The 21,423-nt window shown below is 40.4% G+C and overlaps 5 protein-coding genes across 7 annotated transcripts; 4 read left to right on the top strand and 1 right to left on the bottom strand.

Annotated features, from left to right (window-relative positions):
- Positions 1–3,509: 3,509 nt before the first annotated feature.
- Positions 3,510–3,740, top strand: RB195_008968 (uncharacterized protein; the record flags this gene model as incomplete). The annotated part of the gene is made up of 1 exon (XM_064195738.1): positions 3,510–3,740. The coding sequence occupies one exon, from the start codon at positions 3,510–3,512 to the stop codon at positions 3,738–3,740; it is 231 nt and encodes a 76-aa protein (XP_064046883.1).
- An 11,102-nt stretch (positions 3,741–14,842) lies between these two features.
- RB195_008967 (uncharacterized protein) lies at positions 14,843–15,589 on the top strand (the record flags this gene model as incomplete). The annotated part of the gene is made up of 1 exon (XM_064195737.1): positions 14,843–15,589. One exon carries the CDS (start codon positions 14,843–14,845, stop codon positions 15,587–15,589), a length of 747 nt encoding a protein of 248 aa, XP_064046882.1.
- An 85-nt stretch (positions 15,590–15,674) lies between these two features.
- RB195_008966 (uncharacterized protein) lies at positions 15,675–16,706 on the top strand (the record flags this gene model as incomplete). The annotated part of the gene is made up of 1 exon (XM_064195736.1): positions 15,675–16,706. The coding sequence occupies one exon, from the start codon at positions 15,675–15,677 to the stop codon at positions 16,704–16,706; it is 1,032 nt and encodes a 343-aa protein (XP_064046881.1).
- Positions 16,707–16,818: 112 nt separating this feature from the next.
- Positions 16,819–17,471, top strand: RB195_008965 (uncharacterized protein; the record flags this gene model as incomplete). Of its 2 annotated transcripts, XM_064195735.1 has the most annotated exons (2): positions 16,819–17,148; positions 17,184–17,471. In XM_064195735.1, 2 exons carry the CDS (start codon positions 16,819–16,821, stop codon positions 17,469–17,471), a joined length of 618 nt encoding a protein of 205 aa, XP_064046879.1. The 2 variants fall into 2 exon arrangements, with proteins under 2 accessions (XP_064046879.1, XP_064046880.1); XM_064195734.1 differs by having other exon boundaries at positions 16,819–17,283.
- Positions 17,472–18,731: 1,260 nt separating this feature from the next.
- RB195_008964 (uncharacterized protein) lies at positions 18,732–20,233 on the bottom strand (the record flags this gene model as incomplete). 2 transcript variants are annotated; one of them, XM_064195733.1, is made up of 4 exons in its annotated part: positions 18,732–18,927; positions 18,981–19,629; positions 19,781–19,933; positions 20,065–20,233. In XM_064195733.1, 4 exons carry the CDS (start codon positions 20,231–20,233, stop codon positions 18,732–18,734), a joined length of 1,167 nt encoding a protein of 388 aa, XP_064046877.1. The 2 variants fall into 2 exon arrangements, with proteins under 2 accessions (XP_064046877.1, XP_064046878.1); XM_064195732.1 differs by lacking the exons at positions 19,781–19,933; positions 20,065–20,233 and having other exon boundaries at positions 18,851–19,561.
- Between the last annotated feature and the right edge of the window lie 1,190 nt (positions 20,234–21,423).

The following is a 21,423-nucleotide window of genomic DNA, read 5'->3' as shown; positions in this document are numbered from 1 at the left end:
CGTAAAAATTATCAAGCTCCTATTGGGAACAAATTTTTGAAGTACAACAAATTTTTAAACGAGTAAATTTTACATGTTTTGTGAGAGAAAATGTAACTTTAACTGATTTATTACGATATTCCCGTGTTAGGTCTTTTCCATACCCAAAGTCACCCTCCACGTTTTTCATCTGCGTTACATACTTGTTACTAAAAAAAATTCAATAATGATGATAAATTCAATGATAATAATTTTTTAAATTAAATTAATTAAATAATAGATAACAATACTAATACTTCAGGTGCTTTTTCTTAGTTTCATTCATGTAACGAATGACGTGGTCGGGCCAGGACACCATTTGGTGGATACTTACATCGCCGCACTTTCTGAGAAATTTCTCCCCCTTCCACCAACTTATAGTAGGGTCAAGACGGCCTGAAGCTCGGTGCAGTTGCGTAGGCGGGCGACACGTACGCTTGAAGTGACGGAGTGCAGAGGTTGGGATCGAGATATCGCTGAGACCACTCATCTCTGCAACAGTCCGAGTGGAGCTAGTCGATGGTCCTACCACGATCGCAGCAGATGGCGCGTCAGATACCGCCGTCGTGGCGTACCGTACCGTTCTCTGTTCGGCATAACTCTCTTCCTTATCGCACTGGAAGTCACATTGCGATCATCGGCTCAAACGCCATCACTCGGACCATCCTGCTTCCTCTAAAGGAGCGGGCTCAGCCTATACTGTATATTTTACCGTCTCATACAGTTTCATTAAATGGTCCTCATCAAATTTTTGAGTTACTGTCAAAAAATCCAGTTTTCAATGACACAAATCAACTTTCCAATAAAATAAACTTATTTTCTAACACGTTTACTCAGTAAATAAATAGTATTTTAACTTTTCAAGGGAGTTAAACTTGTTTAAATCAAGCAATAAAAAATTATAAAGAATTTATGCATGATAAAATAAATGTAAATATTCAATAAGCATAAAAATGAAACACAAATGAATGAGATCAAACGGTTATCGTAGTGATTCCGAATCGAAATCGTTCTCACGATGTCTAGGCATCGTTAAAAAGTTGACAAACCACATTTTTTTTTCATCGATTATTTTCTACGATCTCACTTTTGATGCAGCATTGTATGAGAATATATGTGTATTATACGATAATTACGGTACGCGTGGTATTGCTCGATCATGATCGATCATTCATGCATGAGCAGAACATACGTTGTGACGCACATTTGTAACGAAAGAGTCTCAAGGACGTCTGGAATATGGCAAGATGGGTGGAACGTTCGGCCCGCCCGATGACAAAACGCAAGTGCTACGAGTTATTTTCTGAACTACATGCGCTCAGTGTGTCGGCGAAAATCTAAGAATTCCGGATGTGAAGTCGAATATTTTAGATTTTAGGAGGATTTGCATAGGAGAAATTGGTTTTAGAAAAACCGTCCACAGATAGTAGAACTCTTTTTTTCCGTCCAAGAAAAAAAAATGAGAGATTAGATTAAACTGAACGAAAAGGCAAATATATGCAGATGCTAACGCACGGATGAATTCCAAAGTCGATTGCCGATGTTTTCTCGGAAAACCAACGAGACGTTGAGTAGAGTACATAGTGTAACTTTAAAACGCAACTACTGAAGTAATCATTGCATAGCGATCTTTACAATTCCTGATTTTCTACGATTTCCTCTCGTTTCTCTCTTTTTTTATTTTTTTCCTGTGGGAAAAAAAGCAAAAAGAAGCATAAGGATTTGTTGCCTACTATTGATAAGCTGATGATTGGTAAGATATGTGATAGATAAAGGAAGGAAAATGAAGTGAAGGAATGGAAATGATGACTGAAAACCTGGAAAAGTATGACTACGTGAATGAAATAGAGAAGAGAAGAAGAGGAGAAGAAGATCCATAAGGAAGTTCTTTTATTGAACTTAAATTCATTGAATTATTTATTCCTTTATTTATTCACATACACTAACGATGTACCAGAAGAACAAAATCGGCATGTTGTCCGAGTCAAGGCAAAAAAAGGGAAAAAATCCGTTTCTAATTTTTTTTTTTGACAATGGAAACTGGCGCAGACCTTCTCGTGACGGGAAAACAGATCGTTCTCAATTTATGAAGTCAAAGATCCGCTTGAGAACTACTGAGCCTCCTAATTTTTAAAATTCTACTGTTGATATTTTCCCTGGATGTTGCTCATCTCATAAGTCTCTAAATCATGCATTCCAGCGTATTCACTCTCATAATTGTCCGAATCCATGTCCTCCGCTTCTCAAGCCTAAGCTTTCTCCACATTATTTCAGAAAAATTTTGACTAACAGAGTCTTACATTGATATATTTTTTGTTCATTCCTTGTTTTAATTTAAATTATTCAGGTCCTTGAAAAGAAGTTATAAAGGTCGAAACGTCAAAACAAATCAGAACAAGGAATAAATCGACTACAGTAACCACAATAACTGAATGAAATTCAACTGTAAAAGGTGGATACTAGTGTTTTTTTTTAAAAAGGTAACTTTTCCCTTTGGGTAATGAATTAAATAAATGAGAAAATAAATAATAAATAACAAAACTACGTCACTATGCATTCACCACCGACGGATTGCAACATTTTGACATCTTTGCAAAGGCAACCAGTCAATTGGTGATAGTTAACTCGCAGCTCTTGTTTGGCTCGAAAGGACGAAAGTTAGGAAATTTAGACTTAAAACCTAATAAGATTAAATTAAAATTAGATGCATTGCTTAAACGTATACAAATAAAATATACAGACAAAGAAATTTTATTTCACGTAACTATCCACTCTTTTTACGGCTAGCTATCGTCTGAAGTGGTTTTTTTTTTCAGGATAAATTTAAAAATATTGTATTGTTCGTACAAAAAAGCTAATTCCCTTAACACATTAAAAATCCATGACTAGTCGAAAAAAAACTATTGAACACCTATTGAAACTCTACGGAGATTAGATTTCGAGATAACTCATTAATTCGCATTAATTTATTCATTAATTAAGTTGAACACGACTACGGGAACGACTTTCTGAAAATCTAAGGATCCATGATGGAAAACATCTTGGCACGCAGGTCTACTAGTGTCGCATAGTCCTCTCATTCTCTTTATTACATAATTAAATAAATAAATAACACGTTTTGAAAGGTCATTGTTTTGTACTTAAAATGCGCTGGCCCTCAGAGAATATGCGGAAGATAAGAGAATGAAATAAATTCCCTTAGAACCGTAAGATAGTTTTTTTTTTGCTCAGAAAATAAAATACATATTATTTAAAGCAGTAATTGGAAGCGTTTTCGTTCTAGGACCAAACGCTACATAACGTTCGAAATATTTACAATTGAAAATATATACAGAGAATAAGTTTTCTGAATGTTTGTGGAGAAAAAAAACGTGAATAACTTTTCGATGCCGATAAATTTTGAGGGGAATTTTTTTTTGCGAAGAAAAAAAAACTCGTCTCTCACTCAATCTGCCGATCAAGAAGAATCAATCGTCAGAGAAGAATTCGATATGACAGAAATGTGTAAAAGTGGAGGGAAACCGAGCGAGGTAAAGGCGGATGGAAAGAAGTGGCGCGGTAACAAGACAACTGCACCCTTGATGCGACACATAGCCATAACTGGTGTCCGAAGAAAAAGTGCTCTGGTCGAGGAAAGACGGATGGATGGATTGTTCGACAGTTGTGAGGCGAATTCCAAAAAGCAGGAGCCGCATGTGATCTTCGGTGAAGCTCAGCCCTAAGCTATAATTAGTGAGCTCAGAGTTCGTATAAAGAGTAATTAATTAATGAAGCAATAGTATTAATTTACTGTAAAAAAAATAGAGCGTACGACGTTGATTAATCCGTATGGGGATGCGCCCAGCTTTCGACCTCAACTCTGAGGCTCGTCTCAGGTTTACGAACCCACGTCCAGCCTCAAAATGATATGCGTAGGTGAGCCGATATGTAGAGTCAGTGTTTTTTTTTATTCTCCCACAAAGATCTGGTATCAATTCAGCGGTCCCCGAAGAGATGGAAGGGCTTAGTTGGCAGTGGGGCAGTCACGAATGAGTTGTGGAGTTTCAGCCGAACATCTTACCAATTGCGCTATATCCGTCCTATCAATATCCTACAGTACTACTAATTCAGGAACACTTGACTACAATCGATTAAACCATAGGAGATTCCTCAGCTTGACTTTCGCTTCTCGAAAAATATTGGCCACCCATTATTTTTGTTCGTTTTCATTTATATCTTCATTTTATATCATTTTATTTATTATTATACTATTATTTTATTTTCATTTTTCACATATATGAATAAAAATCTAGTATATTTCTGTATCGGATTCATATCTCATGAAATTTCCTCATATCATGCAAACTTTCGACTTCCACAAGATTTTCCTAATTCCATTTTGCTCTAAAGTAAACATGTAATAGTAGATCTTTTAATACTTTTTTTAATAATACACTACCTTATTTCATATTCATATTCGTTGCTGGAACTCGAAATTAGTATCATTTAAATATATATGTAACAGTTTTTACTTAAATAATTGATAGATGGAAATCCATTAGAGCATTAATTTGAGACTAATTCTTCTAGATAATTTTACTTTCAAGTAAATTTTAGTTGTCCATCAAAAAGGAATTTAAAGCGTTAAATTTGTTCCCACTAGGAAAAAACGTCCAGAACATAGTAGTAGGAAAATATCTCAACGAGAACACTTTATGTACCATAGTATGCAAATATCTCAGCCGAAGCACCTCGACAAATCACAGGTTTCGAAAGCACTGGACCGTTCAATTCGCCCAACGAGACAACACTTTACGCTCTCATTGGTGTTCTAAGCAAATCTTAAGCTGGATTAGCGCCAATTAGATCATTCATTTTATCATTTTCAGTTCGCACAAATGATTCAAACTTAGAACTACATGTCTTGAAGGCTAAGTCTCAACTCTTATCCGTAAGATGGAGGAAGGAACAGTTCAATTTGCCAGTATACAGGATATAAGACAACTTTCAGACAGATAATTCCACCCGTTCCTCCATACTGAAACGGAAATGGCTTTCTAAGGTGATAAATGTGAGCAAAGGGAAGCAAAAGATAAAATAGTGAGTTTTTTTTTTCTTTAAAGAATGTAAAATAATGAGTTTGTAACTTAAATATGTGAGTGTACATAGAGTCCAAAAGTGGAACTGTGCGCTAACTAACGCTAAATATTAGCTGTTCGGCTTACAAAACCTTTAACTGAGGCCACGATTTCAGGTGACCGGTTGCAGAAGTTCACCTAACCTCAACTGGTTGGCAAAACTTCCTGAATCCCGCCATCTTCCTGAATCTAATCAGAACTTTCCTCCATTCTTGCACTCTAATGCTGCTGTTGCAATAGTTTTTAGCGGAGAGGAATGCTCCAAACAATCGTTTTACGATGAGAATATAAGTTAAAGTTCTACAAAAAATCGACAATTAATCAATACGAAGGGGTACTCGATATTCTGTGGATCCCCTTCATTTCCTAAATAGTTCCTTTCATACACTTGATAGTGTCACATAGGTCCAATGCATAACTTTTGAATACAACTGATTTTTGAGAGTGAAAACAGAAGAGGTGAAGTTATGTGAAGAAGTGAGCAGTTCAAAAACTCGTCCACGATCCTGATTTTTCGGAACCGAATCCACGAATATGAACAAAAAATGACGATTGTTTTCATTCTCGAATGAAGATCCCCATCTATAATATATACAATTTTTAGTCGGTTAGTACAAAAGTGGCTTCACCATAGAACCCCGGAAAGCTCTTCCCAGGTGCTATTCATCTGTGTGGATATCGGCGGTCAAACAACACTGGGAAAACATGTCATTTGTTCCGTCTTGAGTGGTATTTTCCATGTAGTTATGCGTATTTGTCCACCACTACCACTCTTTGTTGATGATGTCGGAGAAGTTTGACAGACATCGTCTCTCATGGATGACAAGCGCAGCCATCACTTGGATATGACTCGTTGTAAGAGGGATAATGGAAACTGGCTTCGACGTTGAAGAGGAGTGTTTGGCCTACGCTCTCTTCATTGGATATCTGACATAAATCATTTAGAAAAACATCGAGAGACGTTGAAACGTTTAAGGAAAGGGAGCGTTTTTCGTCAACTGTGATTGGATTTTTTGCGTAAATTTTGAAATTTTTCCAGAGAAGGGTTTGTGGAAGGATTTTGAGTAACTACTTTTAGCTTATATCCACTGACTATCGATTTTTTCAGTAACAAGCGACCTTCAGAAGTACCGAAAAGATCATGTAAAAAAGGTTAAATAATCAGTTTTCCACTTTCATTTAGATCTACATTTAAACGTGTTAGAGGCGTATCGCATTTCTAAAAACCAGCTAAAATCCTTAATTTCATGTACAAATACTTGTTCAGTATAGAGCGGGGACCCTGGAAGTACATAGGGATTGCAATGATAGAAAAAAGAGGGAAATTTTAGAAGAAAACGTTTAGAAAAACTCAGAGCAAATATATAGAAAAGGTGGAGGAAACTCTTAGGACCACAATCCCCCCCCCCCCCCCCAAAAAAAAAAAAAAAAAAAAAAAAAACAAGTCTTTGGTTATGATCATCATAGCAAGCAGCTGGCGCTAACATTAGTCACGGTTCTCGCTCTCAGAGCGCCTGTGGTAATTCTCGGATCCGTAGCTTCTGGATCCAGGTGGGAAAGAGTACGTAAATTCGAAAAAGAAATTAAATGCTTGTTTTGCAATTTTGGAGATAAAATTTTTTTCATGACTCTGAACAAGGAGTGATAAAAGAAGTAACAATGGATACCCGCATAAATTACAATTACGATTACAGTATAGCACTGAATAAATGCAGAAAAAAAAACGGGATAAATTTTTGCGGCCATCCATTGTTGTTCCATGAATCTAACCAAAATCAATTCATGCAAGATTCACGAAAATGTATACAGCTGCTCAAGAAGTTCAACAGAAAAGTTCTAAGATTGAAGGTTTCATTTCTGTTAACGGTGTGTTTGAAACCAGGTTTTCGAACGGTGAAGAGAGTCCAAGAGAATCGAAAAACGAGCGAATATTTTGTTCAACTGAATGGGTTTTTTTCGCGAAAAATTCGAACCTAAATCTAGGCCGAGTGGACGAACCTTGGTATGATTATTTTGAGTGTATGGTGGAAGGTGCGAGATGGCAATGGATGAGAAGAACTGAGAGGTCACGAAGAGTGGTCGGTCGGGTCGGTGAGGATCGTTTGACCCATGCTAGAAAATTCCATGTGAATAGGCGAGGCGGCCAGGTGAGGGCCAGTAATTACCGCCGTTCTTGGCGTCGGATACAAAGGTCAGGCGAGCATTACGCAAATGTTTATCACAATCTCCGTTTTACTAATGGCACGGATCATCGGCACCAAAACACCTATGGGAAAACGAGAGTAAAAAAAACAGAAAGAAAAGAAAATATTAAATAAAAGTTCCCAAAAGTTCAGTATCTAGTATTATAGCGGGATTTTCCACACGAAAAAGTACTTTAGAGCCGGATAAATCCCCAACACCTATGTCCATTAACCTTAAATCCTATACGAAATAGTTGCTAATCATGTCTTGTACCTTTTGCACTCGTTCCGCCTCGATGAGGTACGCACCTACATACCTTAGCGACCTCCGCTAATTGTGTCTCGATTAGATTTGTGAAGATGAACGTAAATGTGTATGAATTCGATTACAACTCCTTTAGATTTATTTGTGCTGTTTTTTGTTTCTTAATTTGGCGGTGTAGGACCATTTCTGTTTATTTTTCGTTCCCCAATGTGGTGGCGTATTTAGAAACTATATGATTCCTATTTAGTTCATTCCTGTTTAGTTTTTAACAAGTTCTAGTTACATTTGGTTTTAGGTAAGTAATTAAGAAAGTAGATAAGCAGGTTCAGTTTACTTTAAGTAATTTAATGTCATACGAGCGCTTAATTAAACTATCTGCACTTCTTTTTCTTTTTGAAAAGTAAAATTCATAGCCGAAGTTGTTCATGGATAATTTGAATTAAAATAAGAAGTGATAATCCGCTTCTCGTTAAATTTATCTTATCTCAAACTTCTCACTTAAATTCCCTTCACTTTTCAGAAGTAGCGAGAAAAGTGAAGGTCACTATAGTATAAGTGTGAATTCATTAGCAACGATTAGTTTTATCAAATAGATCGATCAATAGATGTCTTTTTCCGATATTTTTCGAAGTACTATCTTCCTCAAAAAAGTAACTACACATGAGTTCAAGCGTGTTTCAGACCCATCATCTATTTCCGAACCTTATTTCTGAGAAGTCTATCATTTTCGTTCGAAAAAATAAAATGGCCAAGATCTTTCTACACTTTTATTATTATTATTTATCATTATTATTAGTTATTTTATTTATTTATTTATTTATTCGAACGACCACAAAATATATACATAAATGCTAAAATAAGCAAATGTAAAAAGAACTAAAAATAAATATGAAAATAATAGCAGTAAAAAATAACTGATTTTTTTTTGAATTGAGGAAAGATTTGAGAAAATTCATCGCGAACTCGATCTAATGCTCGATTTCCGTACCTAACGTAGTCGGCTTGCCTCTGCCAGAAGCTTCTCATGGCTTTGAAGTGAGAAGAAAATGAAGAAGAAATCAGACTATGAACATAATTAAAACCTTAATATAAAGAGACAAAAAGGAATGATCGCTAAAAGCTGTGTTGGACAAAACCCTTTCAGTCCGATATTTACGACCGAATTGCTCAAAAAGGTCATTGCACTACTCTCAGCTGAACGGTGGAGATGGATAGAGTAGCAATCGACGTCTAATAGCGTAACAGAAAAAAAGAACAATAAGAAAAATATGATTTATAACGATATGAAGGGAACAAATTGAGTCGTTATGAAGGTCGAAACATCTCTTCAGCTAAAGATACGAAAATTAACTCTAAAAAAGACTTTAGTACTATCCTGATATTTTTCCGTAGGAACCATAGATCTTAAAATAATCATAAATAATTAATATTGTTGAAGTAAAAGTACTTGTTGAGCACCATCAAACCATATGCAGAGTTTGAGTGAGCGAAGAAAAATGAGGGTCAAGGCGAGTGAGTGCGTCCCTCCATCCACACTCATACACGCACATCGGATTGAACGTCGGTCGGTACTTACGGCTGCGCTCCGTGAGGCCCGGCTAATGCCGAATTAGTCGACAACTCAGCGGTTTTTATTGAAATCTTCAAAGTCGGCAACCTTTCTTAACTTTACAGTTCAATGAAAAATGCTGATAATTGATTTAAATGGTCATACCTAATGAAAGAGGAAGGCACTGGGCTCAAAACACACAAATTTCTATGGGTTTCCTTCTATTTAGAAGGGGAAATAGATAATTTTTTTTAGAGATTATCCTGAATCTTCAGAAGCTACTCACCTCCACTGATGCATCTTCAGTAATACCCAGGATTGCAACATAGTGAATTTCGCTCATCCGAAGCTAGTAAATTCCGAAGCGTGCTTTAAATTAAAGTGTAAACAAGCGCATGCTTAACACGCGTGACAGCTGAAATGTGCACGAAAACGTTTGAGGACATGTTTTTTTCCCTGGATGGATGTGTAACACGGCGTAATGTAGCACAATTTTCCTCATTTATCTCTCTTGCGAGTATGTATGTAACGCTCTTCCGATTTAACGGATGAGATGTAAATTTCAGAAGATTAAATCATGCACGAAAAATGAGCGCTGAAAAAAAAAATTGGCTCAATTGAAAAAAGTTGACTATTTTCGATAGTGGAAGGTTAAGCGCTGTATTTGTGTGTATGTTTCTGTATTTCAAGTGTAGTTTTAGCTGTATTATTGTATTGTAAAAGACGAATTTACACTCACTTCCTCCTCTTCCATGAGTTTGGATCATCAGTTCAAATTGATGGTTAATAGGTGGAACACAAGACCATCTGTTGCTTCTAAGTCAGGTTTGATGACATTTTGATAATCATTTAAAAAAAAAGCTTTTAATTTTGACAAAAAAACTCAGCAGCTCTTCCTGGATCCATTTCCGATAGGACTCGGATCCCGCAGTGGATTTTAAATCAGAGCCGTTGCAGGTCTTGAAAGATTATATGAAGTCAGTAACAGAACGGATACTTTTTAGAATAGAGAATATAGATAGAACTTTTTATGCTTAATTTTCTTGATTTAAAAAATAGCTTTTTCTGTAATTTAAGCCTACAAAAATTACTAGTCTTTGAAGAAATCATACTCATGTCAAAATAACGAGTTTAAGTTAGATGTATGAAAGTTACGATTGGCATAAAGGACCAAGAAAAATAGAAAAAAATAAAAAAAGAAAAAAATATCTGACCTTTTTTGAATCTTATCGTTTGCAACGTGTCGATAATGTATTTCTTGATTAGCCACGAATAAAGGATAATAATAACCAATTATTTCTTAATTATTTTATCGTACCAATATTTATTTGTTCCCACTTTTTAACGTAACGATTATCATTGACACTCCTTACAACGGTTAAAGATTCGGCGTCGTGGAAATCGTCAAAGCTCGGAAAATTCCTGAAATATTCTCCAAAATCCCTCAGAGCAGAGCAAGTTATTACTTTCGAAGAGGTGGAATTCGAAATAAGAAATCAAAGGAGTCCAAACCAAGTTCTTATCTCTAGCACATTAACCGGGTACCTGAGGTATTACCAGTCCAGAGAGTGATAGACACGTGCTCGGCACGTACTAATTATTGTGCCAACCGCATATGACTTGCGTAGATCAAAAACCGCAAAAGTTCTTTATACTGAGCCCGTTTGTGTACCACGACTTTGCACTCTTTCTGCGAACAACCTATATCTGCTCTGATTGCATATCATTTATGAGCCGTGAGGGAAATATGTATGTACAACTCCGTTCCTGTCTTATAACATAGTAAATGAAAACTAAAATCGTTGCCTTTGATAACCATGAAAACCCTACTTTGTGAATCGGATAAGCAAATTTTGCTGCACAATCCTCATTTTTGTGGACTTCATTGTGGATATCAATCAATGGAAACGGCCGCACTTCAGGTACCGCTCAGGCAATTCCTACATGATACATCAAGGTTTTCTGATTCAAGCATAAACAACTGTATGTAAGCGTTGGAGAAATTCTGAAAATTCATAATATGCTACTTCAATTTTCGTTTTCTGCAAATGTCTGCTATGCTGTCAAATTAAACAATTATACAAGAGCAACTATGGGATCAAATATGAAAGCAATCACACAGAAGAAGATTTCGAGTTAGGCATAGAAGCACAGAACACGTGTTCGTACACCACCTTTGTCGGCGTGACTTCGCGATTCCAATTTCTCATTAGCAGAACCATCCCGCCGTATGCATTGCATCATATTATCCAGCTCCCCCCGGTATCCAATAGCGACGGAAAAATACTTTCTGAACCTATGATACGGTTTGCACTTCCACTTCTACCTGTGAGATCCAAAGGCAGATTTGCGGACTTTTTTCTCTGTTTGGGATGAGATATTTGTCCGAATAAACCACTTTCGACTCCACGTTTTCAGGCTGTGATGAATTCGAACTTATCAGAACGTTAGTCAGGGATCACGACCAAAAAAGATCACGTATCTTGAAAATAATAATCCTAGGATCCCTTCGCGACTGGATAGAGGAAGAAGTGTAGTTCATAAGTACAATCACGCTCAATCCCCCAAGTAGTACAGAAAAAGTAGTAGGAAAGAGCTTCGGGTGATCCGGTCTCCTCGACGATGCAACTTATTACGCGATATTATGTGAGGACTGTGACATACGTAAAATCTGGCTCTGTGCTCACCTCTTCAACACCACCGTACTTTCTGCTTTGAGCTATGCTTCGAAAACCTGGACATTAAGCAAGCAGGAAGAAAACGCAGTGAGCGTCATTGAACGTGCAATTGAGAGAGTGATGCTAGGAGTATCCCGTTTCACGCAGGTGAGAGACGGGATTCGAAGGTCTCTCCTACGTCAGCGATCGAAGATTAGAGACGCTGCCGCGTTTGCCAAGAAAAGTTAAATAAGGTGGGCCGGACACGTGAGGCGCTTTAACGTCAACCATTGGACCAGAGCCGTGAACGACTGGATTCTTCTTCTTCTTCCTAGCGTTTGTCCCGCATTGTTGCAGGGTCCGCTTTTCTGTCTTTCATTTGGTTCTATCCATTGCATCAGCCGTAAACAAACGCGCATCTATCATATCCAGCTTCATACGGTCTAACCAGCGAATCTTTGGCCTCCCACGCGGCCGCACTCCTGAAACGTCGAGCTTCAGAGCGGTTTTGGCAACAGAATTTTCCTCTCGCCGCAAGACGTGACCAAACCATCGAGACCATTCGAGAATTTAAATTGATTATATCGGTCCCAGCATACTTCACTACCTGTTCTGGCATTTAATCGTTGCACACTTCTCACATATGCATGATATATTACAACAAACATATCAGCGACGATCTTTCACTGTCTGGATTTGACTTCAGCTTCCACGATAACTACTTGATATTCTAACGCGCAAACCTCATTTAGCACTGACAAGAAATTCCATTGAAAAGACATCACGTAAGTTTCTCCTTCGTTTTGGTTATGTTCTTTCATTATTAGCTGCAGTATAATTAGCATAACTTTGTAAAGATTAGCTTAGTTCGGCTCTCCTCAAGTTATATTGATTCACAGATTTCACAGATTCGATTGGGGCGATTGAAGACCTAAATTCTAAGTCCTTTTACAATCATTCAGTTGCTAGAATTTACATACTTTGAAGGTTAGCGAACTATTCAGTGGCGTCCATGTGAACTCCTTGGAATTAGCGCTTACCATTCAGACTCCGTCCCGAAAACGGAGAGATACAATTGTAAACAATATGGAATGCGAGAAGAACGGAATTCACTCCCGGAATGAGGCCTTAATACCAGAACGTAGAAAAGGGAACAGCTTCCAGCTAAGTTCTGTGTAAGGATCGAAGAAAAACACATGAAAAGCAAAATAGTTCAAGTATTTGGTTTCGAGCTCCTAACTAGATTAAACTAAATTACGACCTTCTTAATTTTAATTTTGTATATAAACATTGTCTGAATATCACAGGTTTGAGGGAGTTGATACAAGCTTTCAGTCAAATCAGAAGCAGGAAAAATATTGATGCAAGTAATAACAATGATGTAGCAAACCAGATTTTTTTATTTCTTCATTGGTTCAATATTTAAAAAAGAAGACTGAAATATAAAAGTTTGGGGACAATCAATTCGAGAGTAGAAAGCGAAAAGATAAGGTAACGACCTAGATAAACCTTTAGAACTATAGCTTTCAACTAATTTGATTGATGTACAGCTAAGATTAGTATTGGTCTTTCAGAAAATGAAAAATCAAATAAGAAGGAAAGACGAGAGCATTGTGACCAGAAACAAACTGGTCACCATATCAGAAGACTTCTTCCGAACCTGATCTACGCGGCGTGTTCCTTGGCCCCTTATAAAAATCGATCTTTGTCACTCGTAGTTGTGGTACGACATGTTCTGCTGCGTTACAAGATTTAGCACATAAAATAAGCATCTGGATAACGTTAAGAAACTGCATGTGGGACAATCCTATAGCTCACAGAGTGTTACAAACGGCATGAAGTCATTGGTAATTGATAGACTCTTTTTTGTTGTTTATGGCTGGATTCCTGACGGAAATCCAGAATGCTTCCAATGCCTTTCCGGGAGTTATTTCGTTACATTACATAAGTTTCCTGCGCTTATATCATACACTTTATTTCAAACTCATTTCCATCATGCTTCTCATTATTGGCTAATAGTGTTACCGAACTTCCACGCCTTTTGCCAGCCAAATGCTCTTCGATGCACAGGTTCAACATCCTTCTTATTTCTCCAATTTAGATGCCGCTTCAGGATAGGCATTTTATTTAGTAGATAACTCCGATTTTCGTGTAGTCTCCAGTCTTAACGAATGGACAAACAACTCTGAAAAGCATTGCGTATCGTAGAATCTAATACGAACTAACTGTAGCTTGACGCTGTCTTTCGGGATGTTCACCAACACAACATCATCTTGCAACTGTGATGATGTATAGCAGCAGGCAGCAGTTAAGGAGTCAGAACTAGCTATGTTTACTGCTAGTTCTAGTGATATGTCACGTTCTATACTAGCTGTGCACATTACTGTTGGTGTTTTGAGCATACATCGGATAATTGCCTTTTCAATGCCTATAGGATGAGCTGGGGGCCGCGTATACGAGTCTGATTGCTACCTGCACGTGGTGGCCTTGCTTCAACTAAACGCAAGCAGGCGTTCGAGTGTACGCATTTGGAACGTACGAGCTATATAACCTGCACTGTTATACGGCGAAAGCTTCCATACATTGCAAAAAGGTGCTGTCGTCCAGCACACAGCCAAAGCCCATAACCTGAAAGGTCAACTGCCTGAAGGAAGCATGGAATCTTTGGCACCAACAATTCGTTTCGTCACGCTGAACTGCCGAACACTATCGAGTGAACTCCAACGAGCCGCTCTATCCAGACTTCTGCGATATCTCTGTGTGCCTTTTGCTGCACTGCAGGAAACACGCATGAGGGATCGGCCCGTCATCAGCATCGAAAATTACACCATATACTGCGGCGATGCTGATGAGAACAAAGTGGCTGCGCGATAGCTGTGAGGAACGATTACAAGAACCTGGTGGAGGAATTTGGCTCAACGTCGTCTAGATGCGCCTTTCTACGACTGCGGGATCGCAGAGGACGTAAACTCTGGATCGTAAGTGCTCACGCAGCTACGGAAACAGCTGAAGACAACAGTAAGAACGCCTTCTAAGATGAACTCAATGCGTTGATGTCTAAAATACCAAGCGAGCAGGTGGTCATTGTCGAAATCGACGCAAATGCGAAGATGGGACTCGAACAGCAATCCGTTGTGCTAGGAAAATGGTACTATGCAGCGAAGCGCACGTCGGACAACGGTGACCGTCTGGTCGACTTGTGCGAACAGACGGGCCTCATCATCGCTTCCACGTTTAATAGGAATCATCGACGCCATCAGCTCACGTGGCAGGGGTCAACCCTTTTAACGCCTGAAGAGCAGCGCAGGCGGAAGATGAGGACTCTTAAGCTTAAGCTCGACTACGTTTTGGCGAGGAACATTCCTCAGTCAGATATCCGAAAATCTAGAGCTGTTTTGGACGTCGCGTTCGACTCTAACCACCGTCCAGTTCTTCTCAGCTTCAAGATACGGTTCCACAAGAGAAATGGAGGAGTTCCTCTCCAACCGAAAGTCGACATGGCAAGTCTGAAAGACGATGAATTCAGAACAAAATTCCGCCAACGTGTGTCTATTCATGTTGGAGTACGGACCAGGAAGAAGTATAGCGACGCGGATTCCTTCACAAAGTACACCCAGGACGCTGCAAAGGAAACGCTCCCGGTTCTATTGCCGCGGAAGAAGTTTGCCTTTGCATCTGCTGAAACAAAATCCACATACAATTCTGTATGTGTCGCGCGCAGCGCTGGTGACTTCAACCAGGAAATGCGTCTTAGAAGGAAGCTGCGTCGTCAACTGCAACAAGACCTCGATAACGAGTGAACGTCAAGAGCGATGGGAGTTTGAGAAGGCGTGGGAGGACAAGAACTAACGGAAAGCCTATATTAAATAAAGTAGTAGCAACGAAATGAAAAGATGTTCTTCTGTCCTCAACACTGCCAATGGAGCAGCTGTTGGTGAAGCAACCCTTCCAATTTGGAGGGAACACTTCAAGACCTTGCTGAACCGGCTAGCACCGTCAGCTCCTGAACTCGAACACGTTCATAGACCGACATATGCGGTTAACGAGGAGCCACCGACCGAGTCGGAGGTCTTGGTCTGTATTCAAAAAATGAAGAATGGGAAATCTGGTAGAGACGACGGGATTAGCGCAGAAATGCTGAAATATCTTCCTCCGTCTGGGAATCGTGAGATGACAAAGATCATCCGTTCAATATGGATAGACGAAAGGATACCTGATTCGTGGAGACACACTATCATAATTCCCCTTAACAAGAAGTTATCCGTCACGGACCCCAGGAATTATCGAGGGATCTCTTTGCTGCGTGTTATGTACAAGGTATTGGAGCGCATTATCCTGGACCGACTCATTAAACATCGCGAAGAAACAACGCACGACGAGCAAGATGGCTTTCATCCTGGCCGATCTACGATTGACCAGGTGTTCATCGTCAGGAGAGTGATCGAAATTTGGCAGCGGTATTCGAAGCCAATGCAACTAGCGTTTCTGGACTTTGAAGCCGCGTTCGACTCCCCTCACCGAGGCCGTCTTTTCAACGCGCTTCGCGCCGATGGAGTACCAGGAAAGTTCGTTCGCTTGCTTGATGACATGAATCAACGAACAACTGCTGCAGTTCGAACACCAGCCGGATGTACAACACCGTTTGAATTGGTAACTAGAGTAAGACAAGGGGCGGTGGCAGGACCCTACCTGTTCAATTTCGCAATCGACGACATTATGCGAAGAACAGTCAACCAGTGTCCTGCCGACATTGTCTTAGCACCATCAGGGTGCCCCTTGACTGACCTCGAGTATGCCGACGATGTTGTTATATTCGCGGAAAGCAGTACGAAAGTTCAACATTTTGTCAACCTTGTATCGAAGCTGGCTGCAGCCTATGGACTACGCCTACGCCCTGATAAATGCAAGCAGATGTAGATCTCTTCGAGACCACGAACGGGAATCAGGGTGGACGGACAACCGATAGAACTCGTCGATGAGTTCTGTTACCTGGGCTGTATGCTGAAGAACAACGGCAGCAACGAGAGAGATGTTCAGCAAAGATGCGCTAAAGCCACTCCTGCATTTAACTCTAGCGAAATTCCTGTGGTCGACCCTCATCATCAACGAAGTCAAGCTGCGAGTCTACCTATCCGCAATTCGCCCCATCATGATGTACGGATCGGAGACTTGGGCAGCACCATCAACGGTTATGGAGAGGCTTGACTGCACGGAACGAGAGCTGCTTAGACGGCTACTTGGCTACTTTTGGCCTAGGGTATGCCACAATGAAGATCTTTACGCAGAAATTGATGTGGTTTACCAGCGGATGACACGTGGAAGATATCAACATCTTGCACCGCCATCGAAAGCGGCTAAAGTAGGTCGTCTTCGCTTCTTTGGTCACATATTAAGGAGACCGGCAGATCGCCTTGTCCAACGAGTTCTGATGAGTTCGTTGGGTTCTGGAAGAAGCCACCTGGCCGAAAACGGAAGTTCTGGACTGAGGCGGTGAAAGAGGACCTGAGGACACTCGGCGTGGATAGGCAGTTCAGGCGAGACGTAAGGTTTCCCAGAATATGGAATAGCGACGAATGGATTGATCCTGTGCAAGCTCTCGCAGAAGATCGAGAAGGTTGCTGTGAGCTGTGTTCAACGACGGCACACCTCGACGAAGATGCGGGTAATCGCGTCAGGCGATGACATCAGCCCGCCAATAAAGTCAAGTCATTCTATGACGTACATATTGAGGGCCCTTACCGAGCAACAGAAGAGAAGAATATAAGAGTAACTATTATAAATAAAAATCTAAAAAAAATCTAGAAATCTAGGGCATTCCATTAGAAAATGAATATTTGCCCGACGTCGTAGCCAGAATTTGGAATTTGACTTCGCTGTTGTTTTAACAAAAATAACGAGAAAATCTTACATAATTTTTCGCTTTTCTCACTCATTTCAACTCCACACTGTAAGCGCATTAATTTTTAAGTGAATTAAGTCTTCCGCATCTACGAAAAACCACTACGAAAAATAGTGGAGTTTTTACCGTATTTCGAAAGGAAAGAAAAAGACTCGACCGATGTCTGTATTTCCTGAACATTTCATGATTTTCAATTTTAGTCGATAACCAATAAGATCCTAACATATGAAATGTTAAGGAGCAAAAACTATCCTTTTTTGCGCATGGAAAAAAGTGCTTATAGTTTACATTTGTAGAACTTCATAATTTCTTTGTGTTGTGTTGTTACTCCTATTGGACACCTATTTACCCTCGTGGTTGCCTTTTTTTTACCGGTTAGGGTAATGCATAAGTTTTATGCCTATGCATATGTTTTTTTTAGTTTTAGTTTTATGCCCGATCATTCGAAGATCGTTTCAAGTCTCACTCCAGTTTTCTCTGGGAGGAGGAACCAGACAAGATGCCCGAGAATTGATATCGAGCGAATGATGGGAACGCACACGGTCGATCTCCAGACCCATCCGTTTTAAAATATTTACAAAGGAGTCGCAACGGGAGAATTATGCATAAGCCTAATTTTTATTTCCCCTTTTAGAAAAATATTATTAGACAACATCACGCGTACGTACGGTTCGTAGTGATTCACTGCTGTCCACAAATTTCTGCGCTAAATTTCAAAACCAATGGTATAAAAACTGTTGGGAACCTTTGTTCGCATCGCATCGTTCTCGTCCTGCTCGGTCTCATCACCAGCAGTAGGATTATAGTCCGCCGAATAGTCTTTATCAATGTCTCTCTTCACAATCTTCTTTACATCACTTCCAACGTCTTTTCTTTCTTGTCTAAAATGAACTTTCTTTGATTTCCTAGTATTGGTATGAATATGAAGTCTGGACCAAACGAAGATCACCCAAAAGTTTTAGAGAAATTAGGGGGATTTTTTAGACAGCTATCGTTTCGGCGTTATCGCCCTCGTCAGAGCCTGGAAAAAGCAAAGCCATTACTTAGATACTTAGATGACCGGTCTTCTCTGCGAGCCCCAGCATCTCTTCCACTCGTTTCGTTCCCTCGTAATTGTCATCCAAGATGTTCTCAAGTTTCGTTGGTGACGTTGACGAGTTTATTAAGCCGAATCCAGCTGAGCTCTTAGCTGGTATATCCGGATAGCGAACACGTCGCTCCATCTCGTTGGCGGTCTCCCTCGAGGGCGTTTAGCATCTCTTGGGATCCACTCTAGCGTTTTTTTAGTCCACCTACCGTCGATTCTTTTCACGATGTGACTGGCCCATCTATGTTTTGCTTTCGAAACATATTCCGCTGGGTCGCGAAGACGGGACATTCCTCTTAAGTCGGAGCTGCGAAGACCGGCCAGGTGTTGTGTGCGCCGGTTAAACTTCAGAAGGCATCTCTCAAGGGCTCTGTGGGTAGTAAGTAGCTTCTTAGACGTGGCAGCGGTGTCCGACCGCGTCTCCGTTGCGTAACAGAGCGCTAGAAGAACTGTTGAGTCGAACAGATGGGCACGAAGATTTTGCTCCGTAGCTTCCCTGACGGCTGCGAATGTTGCCCATGCTGCTCTCATTCTTCTATTCAGTCCTTCCTTCAAGTCGTTTTCAATTTCCATAGAACGTCCGAGGTATACGCATGACGAAGTTTTCGCGATTTGGTAGCCTTCAAGTTGTACTCCACCGTCATCGCAGTAGGCGTTCTTTACAAACTGTGTCGTCTTTCTGTTTATTCGCTGTCCTATTCTTTTGCCTGCTTCGTTCAATTCGTTGAGCATCGTTTCTGCTTCTTTGTACTGCTCGAGAAGAGAACGATGTCGTCCGCGAAACATAGGTTCGAGAGAAATCTTCCATAAACACGTATGCGCCTTTCTTCCCAGGAGAGTGATCCGATTATCCACTGTAATGTAGCCATGAACAGCTTCGGCGATATAGTTTCGAATTGTCGTATCCTCTTTCTAATGGTTATGGTGAGAGGGCGGTGGACAAACTGTATCCTAGTCGCGCATCGTAGCAGTTGGCAAATATCCTCACATACGTCGCGTACACACCATGATCGACCAGCGCTGACAGTATTGCATTCGTTTCTACGCTGTCGAAGGCTTTCTCATGGTCGACAAAGGTTAGAACAAGGGCAGGCGGTATCCCTAACAAACCTCTATGACCCTCGACAGGGTCTGGTTGTGGTACAAGCAGCTGAACCCCTGACAGAATCCAGCTTGTTCTTGAGGCTGGGCTTCATTCAGCGTCCTGAAAATGCGCGTGAGGATGATCGTGGTGAACACTTTGTATAACACACTCAGGAAGCATATCGAACGGTAGTTCCGAAGGTCACCTTTCTTATGGATAAGAACGGTTCGCGTGGTCTTCCACTGGTCTGGGATCCTTTCTTTCTGAGGGTGGGATGCCATGTGCGCTGCTAAGATTACATGAAGTGGATGGCCACCAGCCCGAAGAAAGTCTGCTAATATTAAATCAGGTCCGAGGGCTGTGCCAGGTTTCATGCTCTTGATAGCGACTCGTACTTCCGAAGGAAAATCCGTGGTGGAGCTTCACCAGTGGGGGCGATCCGGCTTGACACAGAAGTTGATGAACGGAAAAGGTTCCAGTAGAGCCTCTCCGTAATGATTTCCATCTCACCACGAGAAGACGTGCGAGTCCCTTCTTCGCTCAGCAAGGCTGCTAGCGGAATATTTTATTTGCATTTTATTCTGCCTATATTTCAAAAGATCCTCCTGCAACGCTTTTTTGCAGCTAGTGTTTGCTACTTACCGCTCAATGTGCGGTGCATTGGGATCGAACGTCCTCAAAGCCCTTCTTCTTTCTAACAACTCTTTGGTGGTCTTCGAAATTCGATCCAAGTTTGTCGTGCGCGGCTTCCAGTCACAGTCGGCAAAGGTTCGTAATCCTCTGAGCAGCATATCGTAGTCCAGTTGGGTTATCTTCGACTTGCCAGTCACCTTGGGACAAGGAGTCGTCGAGTTCGCAATCGTCGTAGACGACTTCTTTTCTCGTTTGTTGCCGACAGCAGATGTTCTTTTGTATCAAAGCTATTAGCGATTTATTTTCTCAGGCGCCCTATCACCATATAGAAAGCATCCAAAGCAGTTCAGCAGCAGCAAATCATTTTGTTAGGCCACTTTGTATAACACACTCAGGAAGCATATCGAACGGTAGTTCCGAAGGTCACCTTTCTTATGGATAAGAACGGTTCGCGTGGTCTTCCACTGGTCTTCCGTCAGGTCCCTATGAAATCCTTGTGACTCGTAGTTGTGGTACAGGGGAGTTTTTTTTACAGGGACCTGACGGAAGGGTTTTTCATAAGAACCTGACGGACACCTGTGACTCATAGTTGTGGCACGTTTTGGTCTGTTGCGTTACCAAGTCTAGCTAATGAGGCAGTGTGTTGCTATTTGAGTTTGCCTACCATTTGGATGCTTTCTGTAGTTGGTCGTGAAGTTTCTGTAGGTGATAAGGTGCTTGAGAGAACCAATCACTAATGGCTTTGATTTTTCCAGGCTTTGACGAAGGCGAAAGCGTCGAAAGATTAGCTGCTGGTAAATATCAATACAAATCTAGGCCATAGCTCAACTAAAAAAAATAGAATAAAATAGAGTCAATCAAAAAAATAGAGCTACTTATTCAACTTGCCAAGATTCAAGGACAGTCGAACGTGGGAAATAGGAAGGAATTG

This window comes from Necator americanus, chromosome III (assembly GCF_031761385.1).
Source record: "Necator americanus strain Aroian chromosome III, whole genome shotgun sequence".
Classification (NCBI taxonomy): domain Eukaryota; kingdom Metazoa; phylum Nematoda; class Chromadorea; order Rhabditida; family Ancylostomatidae; genus Necator; species Necator americanus.
Note: the sequence above shows the minus strand (reverse complement) of the source record. Positions and strands in the feature narration are given on the sequence as shown.